This window comes from Apium graveolens, chromosome 3 (assembly GCF_009905375.1).
Source record: "Apium graveolens cultivar Ventura chromosome 3, ASM990537v1, whole genome shotgun sequence".
NCBI lineage: Eukaryota > Viridiplantae > Streptophyta > Magnoliopsida > Apiales > Apiaceae > Apium > Apium graveolens.
Genome location: NC_133649.1, coordinates 1,059,545 through 1,081,720, shown reverse-complemented (window position 1 = coordinate 1,081,720; position 22,176 = coordinate 1,059,545). Strand labels below are relative to the sequence as shown.

At 34.3% G+C, this 22,176-nt stretch overlaps 1 protein-coding gene across 1 annotated transcript; it reads right to left on the bottom strand.

Moving 5' to 3' along the window:
* Positions 1-17,954: 17,954 nt before the first annotated feature.
* LOC141710490 (uncharacterized) lies at positions 17,955-20,805 on the bottom strand. Its single transcript, XM_074513055.1, has 4 exons — positions 20,714-20,805; positions 20,104-20,330; positions 18,504-19,690; positions 17,955-18,115 (listed from the first exon to the last, which is right to left on the bottom strand). The coding sequence occupies exons 2-4, from the start codon at positions 20,326-20,328 to the stop codon at positions 18,109-18,111; spliced, it is 1,419 nt and encodes a 472-aa protein (XP_074369156.1). The 5' UTR covers positions 20,329-20,330; positions 20,714-20,805; the 3' UTR covers positions 17,955-18,108.
* Between the last annotated feature and the right edge of the window lie 1,371 nt (positions 20,806-22,176).

The following is a 22,176-nucleotide window of genomic DNA, read 5'->3' as shown; positions in this document are numbered from 1 at the left end:
AGACTTAGGTTCTTGTGTACTGACATCCTTGGTAAGAGGCTGTATCTTCTTCTTCTTTCTGATGTATCTAACTACTTCTTCACTTTTTCTTTTCAACTGGCTTCTTACAGTTTTCTTGTGTTCAGCAGTTGCTTCAATTACTGGAAGTTTGTTGAGCAGAGCACTAGCATCAGTAGTTGGCTCCTTGGTTCCAGTAGTGTCAACAAAGTCAGCAGGATGTTGATCAATGGATTTCTTGATTTTGGACAAGGACCCTATTGGCATCTGATCATCTGAGTCAGAATCATCTTGTATGATCAGTCTTCTTTTCCTGACTAGAAAGTAGTCTTCTTTCTTCTCACTCTCACTCAGTGAAGCTTGTTTAGTTTTCTGTCCAGATGTGACAGATTTCTTAAACAACCTTTTCTTTGTTATAACTGATGTCTTTTGAGAGATAACAGAGGAGGCTAATTTAGAAGCTGGGTGTGTTTGCTGTTTGGAAGAAGAAGTGCTTGGGTTAGAAACAAGATGTGTGGTTTCTTGATTCTCAGCATCAGGAACTGTGACAGAGGTGCCAATATCAGGATTTGCAGGCACTTGTGTAGGAGTAGGTCTATTTCTTAACAGAAATTGCCTGACCTCTCAAGGAAGAAAGGGAGGTCCTGAAAATTTATTTTTTTCATCCCTTTTAATATGATCAGTGATAGCCTTTTCAGAAATTTGAAAAACAGGGAGTAATTCATCATCATCAAAAATAACATTAGGGCATAGGAAATTGAAAATCAGCTGTAGAAATCTAGTATACCCTATTACTCCTGAAGCATCTGCTCTCCTAGCAATTATGAATTGTAGTATAGTATTGCCATAATAAAAATTACCAGAGTAAAGAAGAGAGTACCCAATTTTCAGAGAAGTGGATGGAAGAGCATCAAAATTTGTTGTCTTATTCAAGAAACAACTACTGATGCAATCAAAGAAAAAGTTCCATTCTCTTTTCAGTTTGGTCCTTGCCAATTTTCCAATGGTTGTGATTTCTCCTTGATAGCCTAAAGTCCTTAGCATATCAAACAACTGCTCAGTGGTATGAGTATCAGGGGCACCATCAAGGCAGGCAATCTCAAGGCTTGAAGTAGAATATTAGCATCAACTTCATATCTTTGGCCCTCATATTGAAAAGAATAGCTAGTGTTTGTTGAATTTACTAAAGCTGTATTCCATATCTGCATGACAACCCTGTATGACACCTTGACAGGATTCGTGAAAGCATACCCAATTGGACATAGAAGGAGAAAATCCTGAATATCATGAAAAGATGATGGTATTTCCATGAATGATAGTGATTTGACTGAAGAGTGATGAAACTTCAAACGTTGTCATGATGTGTATAGCTTGTGAGAGAGAGTATAAGTGAGATATGCACAGTGAAGCTATGTGTATGATGAATTATGTCACAGAATTTCTTCTGGTTTTATAACTTCTACTCTGGAGTATAACACATTCATATGAAGAAGGTAATTTAGTGAATTAGACTTTGAACAGGTAACAATTACTGAGTAATAGAATTTGACGGTGGAGTAAATTGCGGAAGTAAAGACAAAATACATACAGATATGTCAAGATACAACTGTAGAAATTTGTTTATCAGATAATCCACCATTAACCAACAATTAAGTGAGATACTTAATTGCAGCAAGAAAACTACTCAAAAATTAATTAAGACTAATAATCTGAATTAGAACGTGTTGACCTGTCGTCAGTATTTGAGACCTCGTTTTTGTCAGGATTTGACAAACTCAGGATATGTCAATTCGAATTCAACAGTTGTTTGTCAAAGCTTCACAAATTATTAGCAAACCACAATTTTAATCAAAACAATCATCAAGATATGCATTTTAAATGGATGATGTAAAGATTAACAGGCTTCAATAAGAACATTCACATGCATACACAACGAAATAATCATAGACTAAATCTTGCAATCAAAAGAAATTTCATTAATATATCAGAAGAGTACATTTCTTAAAATTTGCAGATTACATGCAAAAAGATTACAAGATAGTCATAGTCTAAGAAGATGAACATCAACAGTCTTGGTCTAAGAACTAAGGCTGTTGATGTTGATTAGTTTCTCCGACTATTGACAAATAGCACAACAAGACGGATGATCCGTTCTTGCTGAAGAAGAGCCTCTCACCATGCTTCTTCCAAGCGATCAAGATGGAGATGATAGTCCATCTCAAAGAACAGGAGATTTGTCTGAATCTCTTGTGGAACCATGTTCCACACCTCACCGGGAATGGTAGTGATGTGCCATTCCTGCTCCCAATCATCACAACTGAACTCGACGTTGAAGTTCTCAAAGTTCATGAACATGTTTACAAGAACCATTTTTGTGATAGGAGAAAATAGTGAGAAATAAGAGAGAGAGAGAGAAGGTCGTTTTGTGTGAGAATAGGAGATGATATGACTGAGCTGAAATGACGGTTAAATAGCCAAAGGAATATCAAGGGACCAAGGATTTGATTAATAGTTAACTGAAGAGTTAACTTAATGTATTAACCAAAAGATGTCTTGTTAAGGCGCGTCTACCTAGACTGATTTGTAATGATGACAATGATATATTTATTCATACATGTACATTTAGAAAATAAATTCACTTAATTCATCATGCATATAAAAATGAAATACATCAAATATTTCTGGCTTAATATCTAAAAACAGCATTTAGGACATATCATGATTTGATCAAGTATAAATTTAAAGAAATTTATTTGTCCCAACTAACCATACCAAGTTCATTTACAAGCTTTGTAAATATTGCTTCAGGTAATGGCTTTGTGAAGATATCAGCCAGCTGTTAATCAGTAGGAAGAAAATGAAGTTCTATGGTTCCTTCCATGACATGCTCTCTTATGAAGTGATATCTGATACTGATGTGTTTTGTAAGAGAGTGTTGCACCGGATTTCCTGTCATAGCAATAGCACTTTGATTATCACAATAAATAGGAATTTTTAAAAATGATAATCCATAGTCCATGAGCTGATTTCTCATCCATAACAACTGAGCACAGCAACTTCCAGCTGCAATATATTCAGCCTCACTAGCTGAAGTAGAAATAGATTTCTGCTTCTTGCTGAACCATGAGACTAATCTGCCTCCCAAAAACTGACAGCTTCCTGATGTACTCTTCCTGTCTATTGTGCATCCAGCAAAATTAGCATCTGAATAACCACATAGTGTAAATCAGCTTCCCTTGCATACCAAAGTCCAAGTGAAACAGTACCCTTGAGATATCTGAAAATTCTCTTTACTGCAATTAGATGTGGCTCCCTTGGATTTTCCTGAAATCTTGCACACAAACAAGTGGCAAACATAATGTCTGGCCTACTAGCAGTTAGGTATAAAAGAGAACCAATCATACCTCTGTAGCTTGTGACATCAACTGTTGTACCTTCATGAGGATCAAGTTTTGAAGCAGATGCCATAGGAGTACTTGCAGTTGCACTTTCTTGCATATTAAACCTCTTCAGTAGATTTCTCGTGTACTTGGACTGATTAATATAGATGCCATTATCAGTTTGTTTAATCTGCAAGCCTAGGAAATAACTCATCTCTCCCATCATACTCATTTGATATCTTGATTGCATCAACTTTGAAAACTTATCACACAGTGTTTGATTAGTTGATCCAAAAATGATACCATCCACATAAATTTGAACTAAAAGCAAATCTTTACCTTTATTAAGATAAAATAAGGTTTTATCTATTGTACCTCTTTTGAATCCACTTTCAAGTAGAAACTGAGCAAGGGTTTCATACCATGCTCTAGGTGCTTGCTTCAGTTTATAGAGTGCTTAATCAAGTCTGTAAACATAGTCAGGGTGTTTAGGATCCATAAATCCTGGTGGTTGTTCAACATAGACTTCCATTGAGAAATGCACTCTTGACATCCATCTGGAAGACCTTGAACTTCTTGTGAGCAACATATGCCAAGAAGATTCTGATTACCTCCAGCCTAGCAACAGGAGCAAATGTCTCATCATAGTCAATACCTTCCTATTGGGAATAACCTTTAGCCACCAATCTTGCCTTGTTTCTGATGATTGTACCATAAGAATCAGTCTTATTTTTAAAGACCCACTTTGTGCGTACAATTGACATGTTCTTAGGTCTAGGCACCAGCTTCCATACTTCATTTCTTTCAAACTCATTCAATTCTTCTTGCATAGCCATGACCCAATTTGTATCCTTAAGTGCATCTTGTACTTTCTTTGGCTCTTCTTTTAAAAGTAGATTATTCATTCTGAGTTACACTTCTTATCTTTACACCATCATCAGGATTTCCAATGATCAGATCTGGAGTATGATCTTTAGTCCATTTTCTGGCACTGGGAAGTGTTCTTCTGGAGCTAGATGCTCCCCCTGAATTGTATGCCTCATCAAATGCATTTGAGGCTCTCCCTGAATCTGTTGTGTTATCTCCTGATGAGATATTGGGACTTGACTCATGTTCATCTGATGTTGAATCAGCATTGGATTCTGAGAGATTAGATTGAGAAGAACCTTGAGATGATTCTTCAGTGTTAGTACCATCATCTGACCCTTGCAGTTGCTCCCCCTCAACATGTGCAGGTTCATTAGTACAATGATTATCTTCGGATTCTGAAGGAGTATTAGGATTTGAATCATCAGGATTTGACAGTTCATTAGAGTTTGATCCATATTCCAACAATGCATTTTCATTTGCAAATATTAGACTTTCATGAGTGTCTTCTGCAAAGCCAGGAATTTTCTTATCATCAAAAGATACATTGATGGAGACAACTACAGTGTTTTTTCTCAGATTGAAAACTCGGTATGCTCTTGATGGTGAGTATCCAACAAAGATTCCTTCATCAGCCTTTGATTCAAACTTTCCAAGCTAATCAGTATGAGTTCTCAAAACAAAGCACTTACATCCAAATACATGAAGATTTTTGAGACTAGGCTTCTTCTCTTTTAGTATTTGATAAGGGGTAACACCATGTCTGTTTATCAGAGTGATAGTCTGAGTATAACATGTTGTGTTTACTACTTTAGCCCAAAAGTAAGTGGGTAGTTTTGCTTCTTCTAGCAGATATCTGCCAGCTTCAATCAAGGTTCTGTTCTTCCTCTCAACAACACCATTTTGTTAAGGTGTACCAGAAGCTGAGAATTGTTGTTCTATGCCTTTGTACTTGCAGAATTCCTCCATTTTTGAATTCTTGAATTCAGTATCATTATCACTTCTCAGAATTTTCACTTTATGAGTAGATCCATTTTCAATTTTCCTTATGTGGTCTAGAAGAATTTCTGGAGTTTCATCCTTCCTCTGTAGAAAATAATCCCAAGTATATTTAGTAAAATCATCAACAATTACGAGTGTGTACCTTTTCTTATTGATGGACATTATGTTCACTGGTCCAAAAAGGTCCAGGTGTAGCATGTGATATGGCTCAGAAATAGAGAATTCTATTTTGCTTTTGAATGATACTCTTCTTTGTTTAGACTTTTGGCAAGCATCACAAAGACCATCACTTGAGTATAGCATATTTGGTAATCCTCTTACAAACTCATTCTTGGCAAGTTCATTGATTTAATTGAAGTTGAGATGTGAGAACTTCTTATATTAGTTCCAGCTCTCATCTACCGAAGCCTTAGAGATAAGGCAAGTAGCTTTCTTTTCAAGACTTTCATGTAGCCTTGCTTCATATATGTTACCATGTCTGTATATTATCAAGACAATCTTCTTTGACTTGTTATGAACAACTTCACAGTTTGAGTCATAGAATACCACATGATAACCTCTGTCAGTGATTTGACTGATGCTCAGAAGATTGTGCTTCAGTCCATCCACTAGAGCTACATTCTCTATTGCTACCTTCCCAATTATCAAGTTGCCATATCCCAGAGTGTGTCCTACATTTCCATCTCCATAAGATACATCCGGGCCAACCTTCTTCTCAAATTCTGACAGCAGGGATTTATTTCCAGTCATGTGTCCCGAACATCCACTATCCAGGACAAGTGTATTTTTCTTGTTACCCTGCAATCAGAAGAATAATTAATTAGAAGGATTTTTAAGGACCCACACTTGTTGGGCCCTCTTTTTGGACAACTCAAGCTTTTGTGTGTCAGGAGTACTTCTGACAGTTTTTCCTTTGTCAGGATTTGTCTTGTCAGAAGCAGATTTAGTAGAACCAAGATAATTAAGCACACAAGCAACTTTATAAGTTTAGGCAAAGGTTCATAATAGTTGTGATACAGCTTGTGATAAGAACTACAAGTATAAATCGAATGTCAACTACTACCACAATAAAAACAAGGATTTTTTGGTTTATAAAATACTGATCTACCCCTAACATCAGACTCAGGAATAGCAGTTTTCAATTTCTTACTGCTCCTGCAATCAATAGCAAGATGATTAGTATTTTCACAGTTAAAACAAGTTTTTCTAGGAGCATTGGGAACAATCTTGTAATTTGAATCCTTAGAAATACCTTGCTTACCATTCCTGTTTCTTTTAGGACTTTTTACTTGAGGTTTGTCAGTAACCTCGGATAATTTCTTTTTCAATTGTTTTGCTGACAAAAGTCCTATGTTCTTTTGTTTCTTAACAGTCTTAATGGTTTCCTTGCTTTCCTTTCTTTTAGATTTATTACTTACCAATTTTTATTGTGATACTGATGTTGAACCCTTTTCAAAGGTGGATTTGGGTTTATCAGCTTCTGAAGAAATAAACTTAACAGGAGTTTTAAGGGAAATTTTATTTTCAGTGTCCACATCCTTTACTCCATCTTTATAGCCTATGCATTCTTTCCAGTTTTTCTTTGAGATCATCTCATGAACCTTTTTGCCTGAATCAGTCCAGGCCATAAGGGTTTTTCTTTCATTTTCTAAATCTATCTCTAACATACTGTATCTAGCCTCAAGAATCTTTACTATATGTTTAGCTCTCTCACATTCTTTCTTTAAATCTATCTGATTTATTAAGTCATACTTTAATTGTTCATTCCTAGATTTCAGGATCTCAATTTCAGTTATAATTCTATCATTTTCTAGAGTCTTATTCTTAAAATTACCATATAAAGATTTAAGAATAGATTTTAATTCAGATATATCTTCAATATTAAAAGAGAAGAAGGAAGTTGGTACCTTAGACTCAAAAGAAGCGGGATCATCAAGACTAGCCATCAGTGCATATCATGTGTCTTCATTTTCGGAATTAGAGGAGTCCATCCAATTCTTGCTTGATATGATCAGGGCTTTGTTCTTCCCTTTATCATGCTTTGTTTTCTTGCACTCTGTGGCAAAGTGACCAGGTTTATCACAGTTGTAGCACTTGATATTTATCCTGTCTACCTTTCCAGCTTTAGAGTCCTTTTCATCTTTTCTCCCAGTTGACTTCCTTTCACCTCCAGTAAACTTCTTCCTGAAGCTTCTGTTGTTCTTAGACTTCCTGAATTGCATCTACCTGAAGCCCTTAACCACCAATACGGCCATTTGCATGACATCAGAATCTGTCATGTTCTCATCAACTTCAGAATTAGTATCATCATCAGGATTTGATGATGAATCATTAGTATCTGATTCTGGCAAATTGTTCTTCTTTCTTATAACTCCAACAGACTTTTCTTTTGAAGCTTTATCATTTACTTTCAAAGCAACAGATTTCCCTTTGCTGCTTTTCCTCTCCTTCCTTTGCTGGACTTCCAAATCATGAGTTCTCAGCATGTTAGGTCCCAAATTATCGTAGGGGGGGGGGTTGAATACGATAATCACTAAATTAAAAATTCTTTCAAATCTTTAGCGGATATAGATTTAGTGCTCGGTTAGTGGTTCCGTGTTCTTGAGATGAATAGTGTTTGGGAATATAAAATGAGGAACACAAGATATTCGGGGAAGTATATAATCATATATAAATCCGCGAGGGGTGTTGCTACACTCCGGTAAATAAATTAACCGGCTACAATCTAAGAACAACAAAGTTCCTAGCTTCTACAAAGATTTACAAAGCAAATCCTATATAATGATCTAGTTTTTTTTGTCTAAGGATTTAATTATCGGGTAACGATTATAATGCCCTTATGAATATACAAGAGTTAAATCGGGCATTATAGCGTTACTCCGGTGATAAGTTAAATGAATATCAATGTGTTGAGCTTCTCTGTATTCTCTTTGTTTCTTGTTTTCATCACCTCTCGTGAGAGAGAAGATGAACAGAACTTATTAACAATAATAATTTTGATTGTTATATATTTTGTTTCTCTGTGTAGACTTTCAATTCATTTGGACAGGTGGCAGCTTTGTGTCTACAAATATCCTTGAATTGCTATTGTATAATTCATTGAGAAATCAACCAAGTGTTCTATGGCGACTGGAGTATCCTTTGGCTTTTCTTCTATGGCGACCATCATCTGTGTGGCTCTATGGCGACCAATTGAGCTCTATGGCGACCAATTGAGCTCTATGGCGACCACTTGAGCTCTATGGCGACCACTGGAGCTCTATGGCGACCATTGGAACTTTATAGCGACCACTGGAGCCCTATGGCGACCGCTGGAGCCCTATGGAGACCATTGGAGCCCTATGACGACCACTGGAGCCCTATGACGACCACTGGAGCCCTAGGCGACCATTGGAGCCCTATGGCGACCATACTTACACTTCTATGGAGACCAGAGTGAAGAGTCTTCTGCCTTAGAATATTTTGCTTCTATTTTGCCATTCTTCACTGTATCAACACCTTCTTCTGTAATTGAATTAAAATCCCTTTGTATACTGATGTTTGGTGCACTGGTCTGGTTCACAAATAACTAGCATTGAGAAAACCTAATTCAATCTGTCTTGTGTTTTTGAGTTGATACAAATTGGTTGAATATCCATTGCTTTTAACACTGACTGTCAATAAACAACTGTACTTTCACTGGAATCCTTTCTGGTACTTTAAACAACGTCTTCATTGCTACTACAATCTTGAACACTTCATTCACTGTTCTTCACCGACACTTGAACATATAAATGAGCTCCTGTCAGTGAGTATAACTTCAAGACTGCAGCTATCTTCTTTAACCTCTGTTTATACCATGTCTTCAATTCTTCAGATTCCTATGCTTCATACACTGTCTATCTTAAATCAATGCCAATACACTGAAATCTTCTGGTAGCACTTTATACACTGAATCTTATCCATTTCTGAAACCCTAAAAGTCTTTAACCTTTATTCTTCACTGAGGCATGAACATATTAATGAACATCTTTCAGTGTCCTGTAAACAGACTTCAAGCTTTCTTCTAATCTTTTGATTCTTTGTATTTGCCTTGTCTTCATTCATCTTGATTTCTTGTGTAGTCGTAGTATTATTAACCTAACCTGTTCTAGTGTTGTTCTCGTATTGAGTTATCACGTACCTGTTCATACAACTACACAGTCTCACCAACAATCTCCCCCTATTTGATTGTTAAACCTAACAAACAAATTAAATAGATTGGATAACTTAACTAACAACTAGAAAAAGTAAAGTACCATGATTTATAAATAATGCTACTGGTTTTCTGGATCAAATACTGCATTTCCAGATTTCTTGAGTAATTGAAATAAAAGATGCTTGTTCCTCTAGCACTAAACTGATCTTCAAGTAGTTTCATCTTCATTTCCTTGGTTCTTCAAATCTCTGCCAGATAACACTTCTCAGTCTTGAAGTAATCATCAACAGCTTCTTTTGTTCAACCACATTTTCTATTGAGAAGCGCATATCTCTCTTGCTTCTCCCCCTATGAGAATCAACTGATTAAAAGAGATCACCTTCATTTACCACCTCTCTCGTACAATAGGATACACAGTTAAAAACTAATGGTACTCCCCTTTTGGAAAACAACTTCTCCTTTTATGAAGAATAGTGATGAACCAAACCACTTCTTCTGATTACTAGGAAATCACCTTGTGTTTTACCACCTCTCCCGTACAATAGGATCCATAGTTACAAACAACAGTGGTGTGGTGTAGTGTACATGTGCTTTACCTTTTTCCTCCTCCCTGCTATTTCTCCCCCTTAGTTGGGGAATCCTCAAAACTATTAATTAAGCTTTTATCTCCCCCTTGGAGAAGGAGTGTATGCTATCGTCTGAAGGATTTCTCATATTTTAATTCATTAGAAAAGAAATAACAAGCCAGAGTCTGATCAATCATGTCTCGTTAAATGCTGCAAGAATGACTTCACTGTTGATCATCATGTTAACCAATCTTCCCAACTCCTTATACCTCCCAAATCTGAGATCACCAATTGTTACCAATTGTTATCTCCCAACTTTTTAGGTCCCGAAGTATTCTAATCCAATCTGTAAATGTTAGGTCCCTAAGAGTTAGGTTCCAATCATAAACAGATTCGAGACCCAAAGTATCAAGAACCGTGTTTAGGGATAGGGAATGGGATATGGTGTTTCTCTTTCTTCCTCACTGTGAGTGTGTGATTCTGTTTCGTGTACCTCACATGTGTTTCACTCTTCTCTCCACTCGTGTTTACACTCATTCTCACAAGTGTATCACTCTTCTCATAGCTCCAAAATCGAGTTGTACCTACAAGGAAAATTACCTTAGCCATCCTTAAGGAGGTCACATGTGGTGTAATGGGAGTTCGCAAATCCCCGTCCTTGTTAAACTCGTCAGATGAATCTAAGTCATAATCTACAAGTTGCTAGTTTCCCTTTTAGGGTTCCAGATTTGAACTCTGGGAAGGTAAACAATGATCCAAAGAATTTATCATAAAGATCAAAGTTTTCTTCTAATGTCTGTGAAGATACTTCCTTTTGACTCATCAGGTAATATCTGAATCATTGTCAACAAGTTGCCGATCTGCACCAGATCCACTATCCGCAGATGCATCTAGGGGATTTAAGCATGGGGAGGTAGACACTGACCACTGACATATGGCTATTGGATCAGTATCCTCTCCTAACACCTATAAAGGCAATTGGTCCATTAAAGAACCTTGAACAATCGAATCTGACCGTAAAATGGTCGAAACTCTTGTTTATGTCAACTCATCCTTTGTGTGTGTAACATATCCTTGTGCATCAAGAATTGTTTATATTTGAGGTGGTGACACTACATCGGATACCCTGGCCGACAGGCGAATTTCAATAGACGCACCCTATTGAGAGGATGAATCTAGTAACTATTTTTATGCATTTTCAGCCATTACATCTTTTTGAAAAGATGTATGGGGGCTAGCAGTTGCCTCAGTTTAAATACTACTCATCTTTGTAGAAGACAGAGCTGTTGGGTTGACTTCAGAACCTTCCTTATGTGGTGCACTAAGGCACTTTTTCCCTCACGCTCATTCATACTTCATTTTAGTGGTAAGAGAGTGTTGGTTGGTTCTGTTTTCGTGTTAGTCTTTACAGTCTGAGATAGAAGTTGTGGGTTTTCAACCTCATGACTATCAAATGAAAGAAGGCCATTAGAGGTTGAACATGTATCACAAAACATATGAAAATATATAGATAAAATGCACTTAAGATCTATAATTAATGAAAATTATGCATTTAATCTTTTGAGAAATATGATGTACAATAGTGATTTCAAAAGATTTTAATGAAATAAGAAACCACCACTGTAAAAAGAAGTTTGATTTTTCTCTTAAAACTGTTCGAGTGCATGAGTCTATTTTTATGCATAAAGAGATAAATGATTTGATAAGACACATACTGATGACCTAGCAGTATTAAGAAGAGAAAGAAAGATTTTGTCTTTCAATATGAATGAGTTTTTGTAAAAACATTGATCACTTAGGGAAAGTCTAAGCAATTCTCATTCATATCAAAAGCTCCATAATCTATCTTTATAAGATTATAATCAACAAAATTGTTTATTGATAAATAACCTTAATAAAACTGACTATGCTGCTGATTTCAAATTATAGTGAATCTTTCAGATATAGCAACTCATATAAATTCACTAGAACTCAAAATCTCACAATTATCTGCAACAAAATATTAACGATATATCATTGTCTGATACTTGTCAATTACTTTAGATACCAATAATTATGTTGCATCCTATTTTAAATATTAAAATAAGATATCAATGAATTAAATACCAATTATCTATCAAAAAGATATCAACATTCAATTTCATATATCATACAATTGTTAACTCCTAACAACTGTAATATTTCAAACAATATTGGTTCGATAATTAAAGCAACATTAACCAACATTGACTTGTTTGCAATCTTAGAAAAATATTCCAAGTTCCATATACTTTGATTCATTGAGTATTGCATCTATTATCAAAGTATTTAGGAATTTACAAATAAGTACAAAAATTATTCTAACTTAACAACATATGGTTACTTCTAATAAAGCAATCAAACATTTTAACCATAGTTGTACGTAAGAAAAATTTCTACACTTTCTATATTAGTATAAGTGACTGAAGATAAACATTGATTACTTAGAGGAGTTCTAAATAATGTCACAAATACTAATACTTCACAATTAGTTCATAGTTAAACTCTTAACTAATTATCATTAACTGATATAAGTCAAGAAATTACACACAACTAATCATGCTACAATCATGATTCTGATTTCAGTGAATTCGTGAGATGTAAACATTGCTAGATTCACTAAAACCAAAGTCTCGTAATTAACTTATAACATACAAGTTACAATCAATATACTAGATATCAATTGTTGACAAATTTAGTTATAATCAATCATGCTGCTTATTTATTTTAAGTTAGTTTGAATTATGGAGCAAATAAAATCATTGAATTGCTTCAATTTCCATGATCCAAACTACCCAAAATAAATAAATAATAAATAAATAAAAACTAAATATCTATGAGTTGGATACTAGCACTTAAATATTTTCATAATTATCCTTGAATAATCACCAATAAGATATATGACTTATATACATGGCAATCACTCTCTGGATAATTAGTAATTTTAGAAATACTTTCTAAGCATATAAAATATTGAGAGTTTTATACACATAACTTAGAAAATACTTCAACTTTCAATATTAGTGATTTTAGAAATAAGCATTGATTACTTAGAATAAAAATTCTAAATAATATCAATAATACTAAAAGTATCACAATTATTCGTCCAAGATACAAATAACTATACTACCTATTATTTTAACATAATTTAAATTATGAGACTGATATGGAATAGAATTGTCTATAGTCATAATTTAAATCAATTAAAATAATATTCAAACTTAATACTATAATACTTTATTACCATAAATGTATATGACATTTTAATCATGATAATTAAGATAGTAGCACTAAGTACGAGGTACTGAATTACTGATGAATTCACAAGTCCTTTAAATATTCGAGATTTAATACTTGTGAACTTATCACAGAATGAGTAGGGATCATTTAAATCTGCTTCATTATATTTGCAAGCTCCTTCAGTTGGCTTACTAACAACCTTTTTACAAATGTGAGTTAGATGATTTGTAGAGCCACATTTTTCACACTTCTTTTCAGGAGCATTTGCAACATAAGCCAGATCATTGCTTTTGTTTATCCCTATTTTCCCATTTCTATTTTTCTTCTTCTTTCTTGCATCTTCAATCTTTATTACTTTGACAGGAGTCTTGGTGCTTTGATTGTCCATGAGATTTTTTTCAGCCATAGAAGATTGAGTTGAGTTTGCGTTTTCTTTTCATTATCCTCATCTGTAATTTCTTGCTTGATAATCAATTCTTCTTCACTGAAGTCTACTTCACAAGCCTTGAACACAGGTGACCCAGCCTTTTTCAGCATTGCTGATACATTTTCATTCTCTGTTGCTTTTTCTTTGTCCCTTATGTTCTTCTTTTTGCTGTTCAAAGCATCATAATCAAGACCAATAGCAATGTTTGCACATGGTGTGATTTTCTCATGGTACTGACCAACCAATTCAGATACATTATTGAAGGACTTCAATTTTACTTCATTTTTCTCCAGTTTTTTCCTTAGCACAGCCTCAATCTCATTTGCACACTTGAGCTTGTTCTTCAGATAACCATTTTCTTGTTTCAAAGCTTCAAGCTCCATTATCAATAATTTAGTTCCTTGTTTTTCATTCTCAAGCTTCTCATTCAACTTTGTTAATCTGCTAACTTCTTCATTAGCAGCAACCATGCTTGTATGGATGTGAAACATTTCTGTGCTCATCTTCTCAACAGTTTCCTTATATTGATTCACATTTAAATCAGTTGTGGTAAAAGTTGGTATATGTGATTTAGATGAGGATGATTCTCCTGCTCCAAGGCCATGAGTGTATAGTTTCCAAGTTCTTCATCTTCATCAATTTCATAGTCATCCCAACTTTTAGCTTCTGCAATATAAGCTTTGTTTTGTTGTTTCTTCAGAAGAGCTTCATACTTTGCTTCAAGTTCAAGATAAGCTTTATCTTTCGTTGCCTTCTTGGGTTTCCTGCATTCTGTAGCAAAGTGGCCCAGTTCATCACAATTGAAGCACCTTATCTTAGATCTGTCAACAGATCCAGTTTTGTAGCCATTCTTGCTATCAGAATTATACTTTCCTTTTTCCTTCCAGCTGCTGTCTTTGTTGAAAAACTGTCCTTTATTCTTGAAGTATCTTGGCTTATTTACTCTAATATTAGAGAATTTCCTATCCAAATAGGCTATTGAATGATCCAGCTCATCCAGTTCTTCAAGAGTATAGAAATCATTTTTTTCCAGTTCCAGAATGACTTGTTCATGTGAATCATTTGTTCTTTGCTCACTTGTTGAGGAAACTGGAGTTTGAGCTCTTGGTTTATCATTGGATGTTTGACCTTCATTTACAATTAAAGCACTTTAGCCATCCACAACATGTCCTTGACCAGATCTCAATGATTATCTTTGAATCATATCTAGTTTATATGTTTTGAGAATTCCATATCTAGAACTTCCAGTGTTATTCTGCTCAAGTCTCTCCTTTCCCTAATTGCTGAGATTTTCTGTTCTAAATGATCAAGAAGAGTAAGCAAGAAGTTTAGATTCACTTCTTCAGCTTCATAGTATTTGTCATGAAGTTGCAAGTCATTTATCAGCTTATTGAATCTTTCAAACACATCAGTAATGCTTTCCTTTGGCTTAGCCATGAAACCCTCATACTGTGAAATCAGTATCCTTCTTTGATTAGATCTAACTTCCTCGGTTCCCTCACAGAGTATCTCAATCTTTTCCCATATTTGCTTGGCACAGTTGACAATATTGTTGTACATTACATTGTCAAGTGACTCAATCAAAATTAATTGTAAGCTGCTATCCAGGGAAACTTTCTCTTTTTCAGGATCAGTATACTCAGCAGGATCTTTTGGAGCATAAAAAGCTGGGATAATCCTGTCTCCATCTGTAGATTCCTCAATTCTAACTGTAGGGATGAAGGGTCCATCCTTGAGGATCTGAATGTAGAGTGGATTGGCCATCCTGATAAACAGCATCATTTTCTTTTTCCAAAGAGTGAAGTTAGCTTTGTCAAAGGTAGGAATTTTGATGTTACTGATTTTCTGTGTATTCATTCTTCCAAGATCTTAAATCTGTTTACTTTTAGATTTTGCTCTAATACCACTTGTTAGGAAATGAATAACACACAGAGGGGGGGGTGAATGTGTTTTACTGTTTTTAGGCTTTTCTTGAAAGTTTTTGGCTTGGTTGAACAAAGTAAATTTAATCTTGTAGAAATGTGTTACTGCAGGAATTTAAACATGTAAAAATAAGGAACACAGATCTTTTCAAAACTCACTTAATTTTGTATTAAAATTAAGAATGTTTTGCTACAAAATTTCTAAGCTCTTTGATGTTAAAGAGCTTAGCTTCTCCTTGAGAGTGTTACAAGAAATTTGATCTAAATTGTTACAACTGACTAAGGACCAGTGTTAACTTTATAACTCAGTTAACTGCTGGTTTACACAGTGTGTAATAAGACATGCTATTAGCTTTTCTAAACTGTCACTTGTCATTTTTATTTATAGAAAAGCAAATCTTCCATTTCTGGCTTAACATATCTTTAGCATCCTGTGTTCACTTTAATCTTCCTTTGTCAGTTAATCTTTATCATTGATCTTGCACATTCTTCAAGCTGCTTTTTGTAGACTTATCAATCAAGCTGTTGGATTGTTTGTTGATTGCTTATCTTGGATATTGAACTGATCTGCAATTTTGTACTTTGAGATTGTACCTCGAGATCTCCAGTTTAGGTCTATAGAACACTTGACATCTCAATAAGTATATTGGCTTATCGAGATATCTAGTACTCTATATTTAGTTTGGCTTGTAGAGTTCTTCAGTTCTCTATAAGAGAATTTCGGGCTTGTCGAGATCTCCAGTCTTCACATCTTCACTTTGACTTATCGATAACTCTTAGTTCTCTAGTAGCTTCTTGACTTGTCGATATATCAGAGTTCTCTAGTCAAAATTTAACTTGTCGATGTCCTTGAGTTCTCTAGTGAATTTTGACTTATCGATATCTCTGAGTTCTCTAGTGGAACTTGACTTATCGATAACTCAGAGTTCTCTACTGAATGTAGACTTGTCGATAACTCCGAGTTTTCTAGTGAAGAAATGACTTGTCGATATCTCCAATCTTCATGACTTCAATTTAGCTTGTCGATATCTCTGAGTTCTCCAGTAGCTTTCCTGACTTCTCGATAAACCATTTTGGAGTTCTCGAATGACTTCTCCATAACATTAAATATGTGACTTGTAGAGATCTTGACTTAGAGTATTTTTCTCCAAACAGATTTATTCAACTCCAAGCTTTTTCAAAATTCTTCTGAGGCATGATCTTCTTCCAAATAGAATCCTTAGCCTTAATACTGTTTTAGGAAAAAGGCTCCAGTCTGCTCCTTTGCATTTTTACAGACTTTAAGTGTTACAAGTACAAAATACAGATTAAGATAACAACACAACTTACTTAGGGTTGGCCCCAAGCTTAGCTGATTACCAAAAATAACAGTTCATTAATCTCCTCCTTAGATCAGATGTCCATTTATCTTGCTTTATACTTTGATCAGGGACACTAATGATATTGTTATTTTCAGTGATCTTTGACATAATCACTTATATATTACACCTAACTTTATATCTGAAATTCAATTCTTTAAAATTAACTGTACAAATATTCAAGTAACTATCTTTTTTTGCGGAATTCGGGTATCTATCTTTAAAGTTTAATAAAATATTTATTTTGCACACTTACATATTATGTATATGATAAAAAGCACATGTGATAATATGTTGTAGTGGAATGGGGTTGTATAGAGTTTGATTCCCACAAACCACATCTTTTATATAAATATTAAAAATAGGGGTAGTTTAGTGTTTTTAATAAGATTTTTTAATCAATGAGATTTTTTAATCTCATAAATATTATCACCATGTTCTACTATTATATATAGAAGATATGTTTTGTAAACTTATCCTCGCCCCTAACAGAGGCCACACTACATATTAATTACTTGTCATTGTAAACTCCACCGAGATTCACAAATTTTAAAAGAACCGAATTGTAATTTCTAAGTCCAAGGGTCGGAGTTGGGCCGTGACTGACGTTCTTTAATGGGCCTTATCCAAGTTATTGGGTTGAATAATGAAGGAAAGGCTATATCTTCTATAACCGAATTATAAGCTATTACTGATAGCCCAGATACAATCAAAAGCCCATCCAAGTCATCTTCAAAAAGAACCACGTGTGTTGAAAATGATATCATTTTTTTAATCGTTTGCTGCCTCCTAAATTCAAATCACCCGTACACTTCTTTTGCCTTAAATTTTTATATAGAGATTATCTTTTTTCACCGGAACAGTACGACGCGTTTTTCATTGTATACCGCAAACATAATTCTAAATCTCATTCAAAAGTCAAAATCCAAAATAAAACATATAAATGTAAATCAAAATCAAATATCCAAACAAAAAACCTTTATAGTTTCAAAAATTTAGAACTAATTCCTCAAAACAGGCATCGCATAAATCTCGATATGGTGAGTTCTTTTTAGCTTTTCGAATGAAAATGTACTAACAAGGCAGTATATAGTTCACCCACTACACCAGTTTCCGCTAATACAATCATCGAGCTTCCAATATCCTCCTAGTTGTCAATTCCTACAATAGTTAAAAATAATATTGTTAATGAGAATATAAATTCAGATATTAGTAAACAAGATAATTCTATGAAAATTAAATAAGTCATGCAATTATATTACGTCAAATTTAGTAAATATTATGTCTTGTTGTGAAATATCGGTGTAAATTTACGCATTGACACATGAGTTGTACACTTTTATACTTTTATTATACCTCAGTAGCTGATCAGGCTCATCTATATTTTCATTTCATGCCTAAATATGCCGCATCTATCACTTAGGCAATAGACGTATTCGCCATATTATAATCAAAATTTTGAGTAAACAAATAATATTACTATTATAGTAAACATTCCAAACTAGGCATGATATGGTACTAAGAGATTCCAAAGTTCAAAATTAGTTACCTCTGTTTTTTCCTTCCTTGTTTATAACCACCAATATAATCAGGAGAATGTTTGAACTGGATATCGTTCACTCTGGTACCAAGTCCATAACCAAAAACATCAGTCTCCTCTCGCTCAGAATCTGCTATGCGACATGTGTTGTCTGCATATACTGAACTACTAGCATGTAAGTCTTCAAAAACTACATTATAGCCACCAGTTGACGCATCGTATGATGACGTTGGTGCAACAGTTGTTATGATATTTCTCCCATAATCTTCATCCAAATTGTAATTGTTATGAACACCTCCATTAACCAAATTCTCACCCTGGTTGGATAGAGTTCTCCTTTCTCTGCCTGTAGATAAAATCGGAGAAGATTCACAACCGAGCCTAGTATTTTCAAAGTTTACTCCTCCAAAAGTACCAGCTTTATATCCCATATACCTCCTTGAATTAGTAGTGTTAGGACCCATGTTACTCCACAAGCTTCGAGTATGTGAGCTAAAAAAAGAAGAATCTCCCCCAGTTTCGCCATCAAACCCCATAGAGTTAGTAAATCTGTTTGAATTATTATGAAAATAAAGGCTCATACTCTTGCCATTATTGATACTATTACCAAAGTTTGCACTTTCAGCAAAGTTCGGGTCCATCTTTCCTTCAACATTCAAACCCATTCCAAAATTAGAACTGATTGGAGTAAACACATTTCTTTTAGAAGTTATATGACTCAGTTTGCCACCCATCCCAACACCATGTTTGTCAGCTGCACGAGGCAAGTATCCCTGGTTGTAGCTATCAAGGAAGTTGTCGATCCTACCCAAACAATAATTGTCTCCACCAGGTAGGTTTTTATTAGGAATAGGGGACAGGTCTTTCGGAACTGCGCGCTTGACTTCCACCATTTTGTCATGAAGCTCATGAAAAGTTTTCAGCAACACTTTATCCACTGCATCCTCTGAGTCATACGTAATGAATCCAAATCCTTTTGGCCTTCGCATGTCATGATCATACATCACTACACTATCAGTGACTGTTCCAAATTTCTCAAAGTAAAGTTTAAACTCGCTCTCAGTAACACTGGAAGCTAAACCTCCAACAAAAATCTTTCTTGTGTGAATTGGAACAGGAAAACACTGAATGCTCGCACTGTGTCTACTTATAGTGTTAGCTTCGGCATCCAATGAAATTGCTTTTTTGGTCTCAACCTAGAAAATATATATAATATGTGAACAAAATAAGTACATAATAAGAATTTAGATCATTTCAGTATTGGTACAAAATAGACCTCTACAAGTAATGCAATTAAAAGATCATTAACGATAAGAAAAAAGATGAAGTTTTGCATATATTGATACAATGATGATTATCGAAAAGTATAAAAGTATTATATAGCTTGTATATTTGGATTCAATTTCATCCATCATTACAGTAGTTATAGTTAAAATCAACTTAGTATCCTCTAAACTACATTTATCTCTACTTTAATTTGATTATACACAATGAAAATTAAACTTAATTTGGTTTCAGATTCAATGATTAACATACCATGTTCCCTTTTTGAAATAATCTCACTTGCTAAATTAGCCAACATGAACATAAAGATAGATTTGATATTTACCATCTTGCCATCAATGTAATGCCTCTTTTGGATGACTAGGTCGGCGACAATAGGATCCGCAAATATTATAAAACCGAAACCACGAGCACGCCCTGTTTTTCGATCTTTCATTATCACAGTGTCCAAAACTTCACCATAAGTACTGAAATATTCTTTGAGACGCTCCTCACTTGTGTCCCAAGAGATTCCACCAACAAAAAGTTTGCCCAAATCTGTCTGCTCCATATCTAAACACCCAAAACCAATTCACATCAACCATAAATTTCAAAATCAACAATCGAATACAGATTTTTCCAATTCAAAATACAATCACGCAACGATACACCATGAAAAATAAATTAATACTAATCAAAGCTATCAAAATCATTTATCACTTCAAAAAATAAATCTAAATTAACAATTCAACAAAGCAACAAGTGCAATACAAAATGAGTGTATTGTTTGTAAAGGTACAATTTTTATTATATTCAATCTTGATCAATCCAAGAATCACTTAATTTGTCTACATAACTTAAAAATTCAACACATAAAAGTAATACAAGTATTCAAATTCATAATCATGAACATGAAATGAACAAAAAAACTCAAAATTTCACAGCTTCACAAATACCTGAAAAAGACCCAGACGATAAATCTTCAAAAGCTAAGATTTGATAGGAGATGGTATGTAAAGAACCGAGGGCATGATAACTGCCCCCTATGTTATACTAAATGTAAAAAGTAATAAAAGGTGCAAGATATCTCTATATAATCTATAAATAATATCTGTGAAATGTAAATTTTATATTTAGCTAAATTATTATGGGAACAGATTCGTGGCAAATGAATATCAACTGTAAATATTTGATTTTTTTAAAAAATATTTGATCGTTGTCCAAGAATTTGAATATTAGATGCAATTTTTTAGAATCTTAAAATATTGATGTTTATCTATAACTAATGTTCACTTAACTATCGGCGTGTATTCAAATAATGAAAACAATGTGTAATGTGTACATGGTGAATAGTCAAACCAACTCTCTGTCTTCTGCTTGAAGTTACATTATATTTAATTACATGTTTCTTTTAAAATTAAGAAATGCGAGTTAGGTTATACATACATTTAAAAAGAATGGAATGTGCTAGTGTATGTGTGTTGTTTGCTGCATGTAAAATCATTTTATTTGGCTTAAACAATTCTTATGGTTGGTTTTCCTTGGTTACGTATTTTTCAAAATTTTTATTACTTGTAAGGGTATGATCTCAAAATAAATGATGGTTACATTTGATATGTATACATTAATTTTTTTTGGTGTGAATGTATAGAGGCCCAAAATTTTACGCACAAATATACGATATTGAATTAAACAATACCGATCACGGCACACAAAATATGATGCAGAAAATCTGACCCCAACTTGTATTATTATTTCAAATAATTATCAATAATATAATCAATATATACTACCTCAATGATGTTCAAATCAACCAATGATGCCTAAGCCTAACAATACTTAAGCATCCGATCCCGAGTGATACTTAATTCCACATCTCAGAAACACTTCTCTCATTCTAGAAAACATAATATGATTATGTATATATAACCACCTAAAACTTTAGGTACTAAAACATACCTAACCCGATTAAAATAATAACTGACTACCCATAGAATTATCAATCGTGATACGTATCACCAAACACATACTACCTATTGGGTTTAAACCCGATAATCCTCCCAATCAACCCAAAATTCCATATCAGATCGAACGATAACCATCAAAACATCAACTTTCCTTCGTTTATGCCTCCCTTGAACAATAATAGTAAAACCCATATAGTGACCTTCAAATTTACGTTCTTTATCATAACGGTATATTCATCTATAAAATCACGTGCATCAACCACCATGGGTGCCCTTCCTTCAGTTGAGTCACATGATCCTTGCTTTCTCAATCTTTCGGTCTCTTGAGGAAGAACAATAACATTATCCATCTTGAAGAATAACAATAACATCATCCAAAAAATTAAACTAGATGATTAATACATTGAATTAATTGTGATAATATCATCCACCTTCCTCCATCTCGAATCTAA

Excerpts from the sequence above, each read along its gene's own strand:
- LOC141710490 (XM_074513055.1), bottom strand. The coding sequence starts at position 20,328 with ATGGAGCAGACAGATTTGGGCAAACTTTTTGTTGGTGGAATCTCTTGG. Across the intron at positions 19,691-20,103 it reads ATTACATTGATGGCAAGATG|GTTGAGACCAAAAAAGCAAT; the intron begins GTAAATATCAAA and ends TATATTTTCTAG.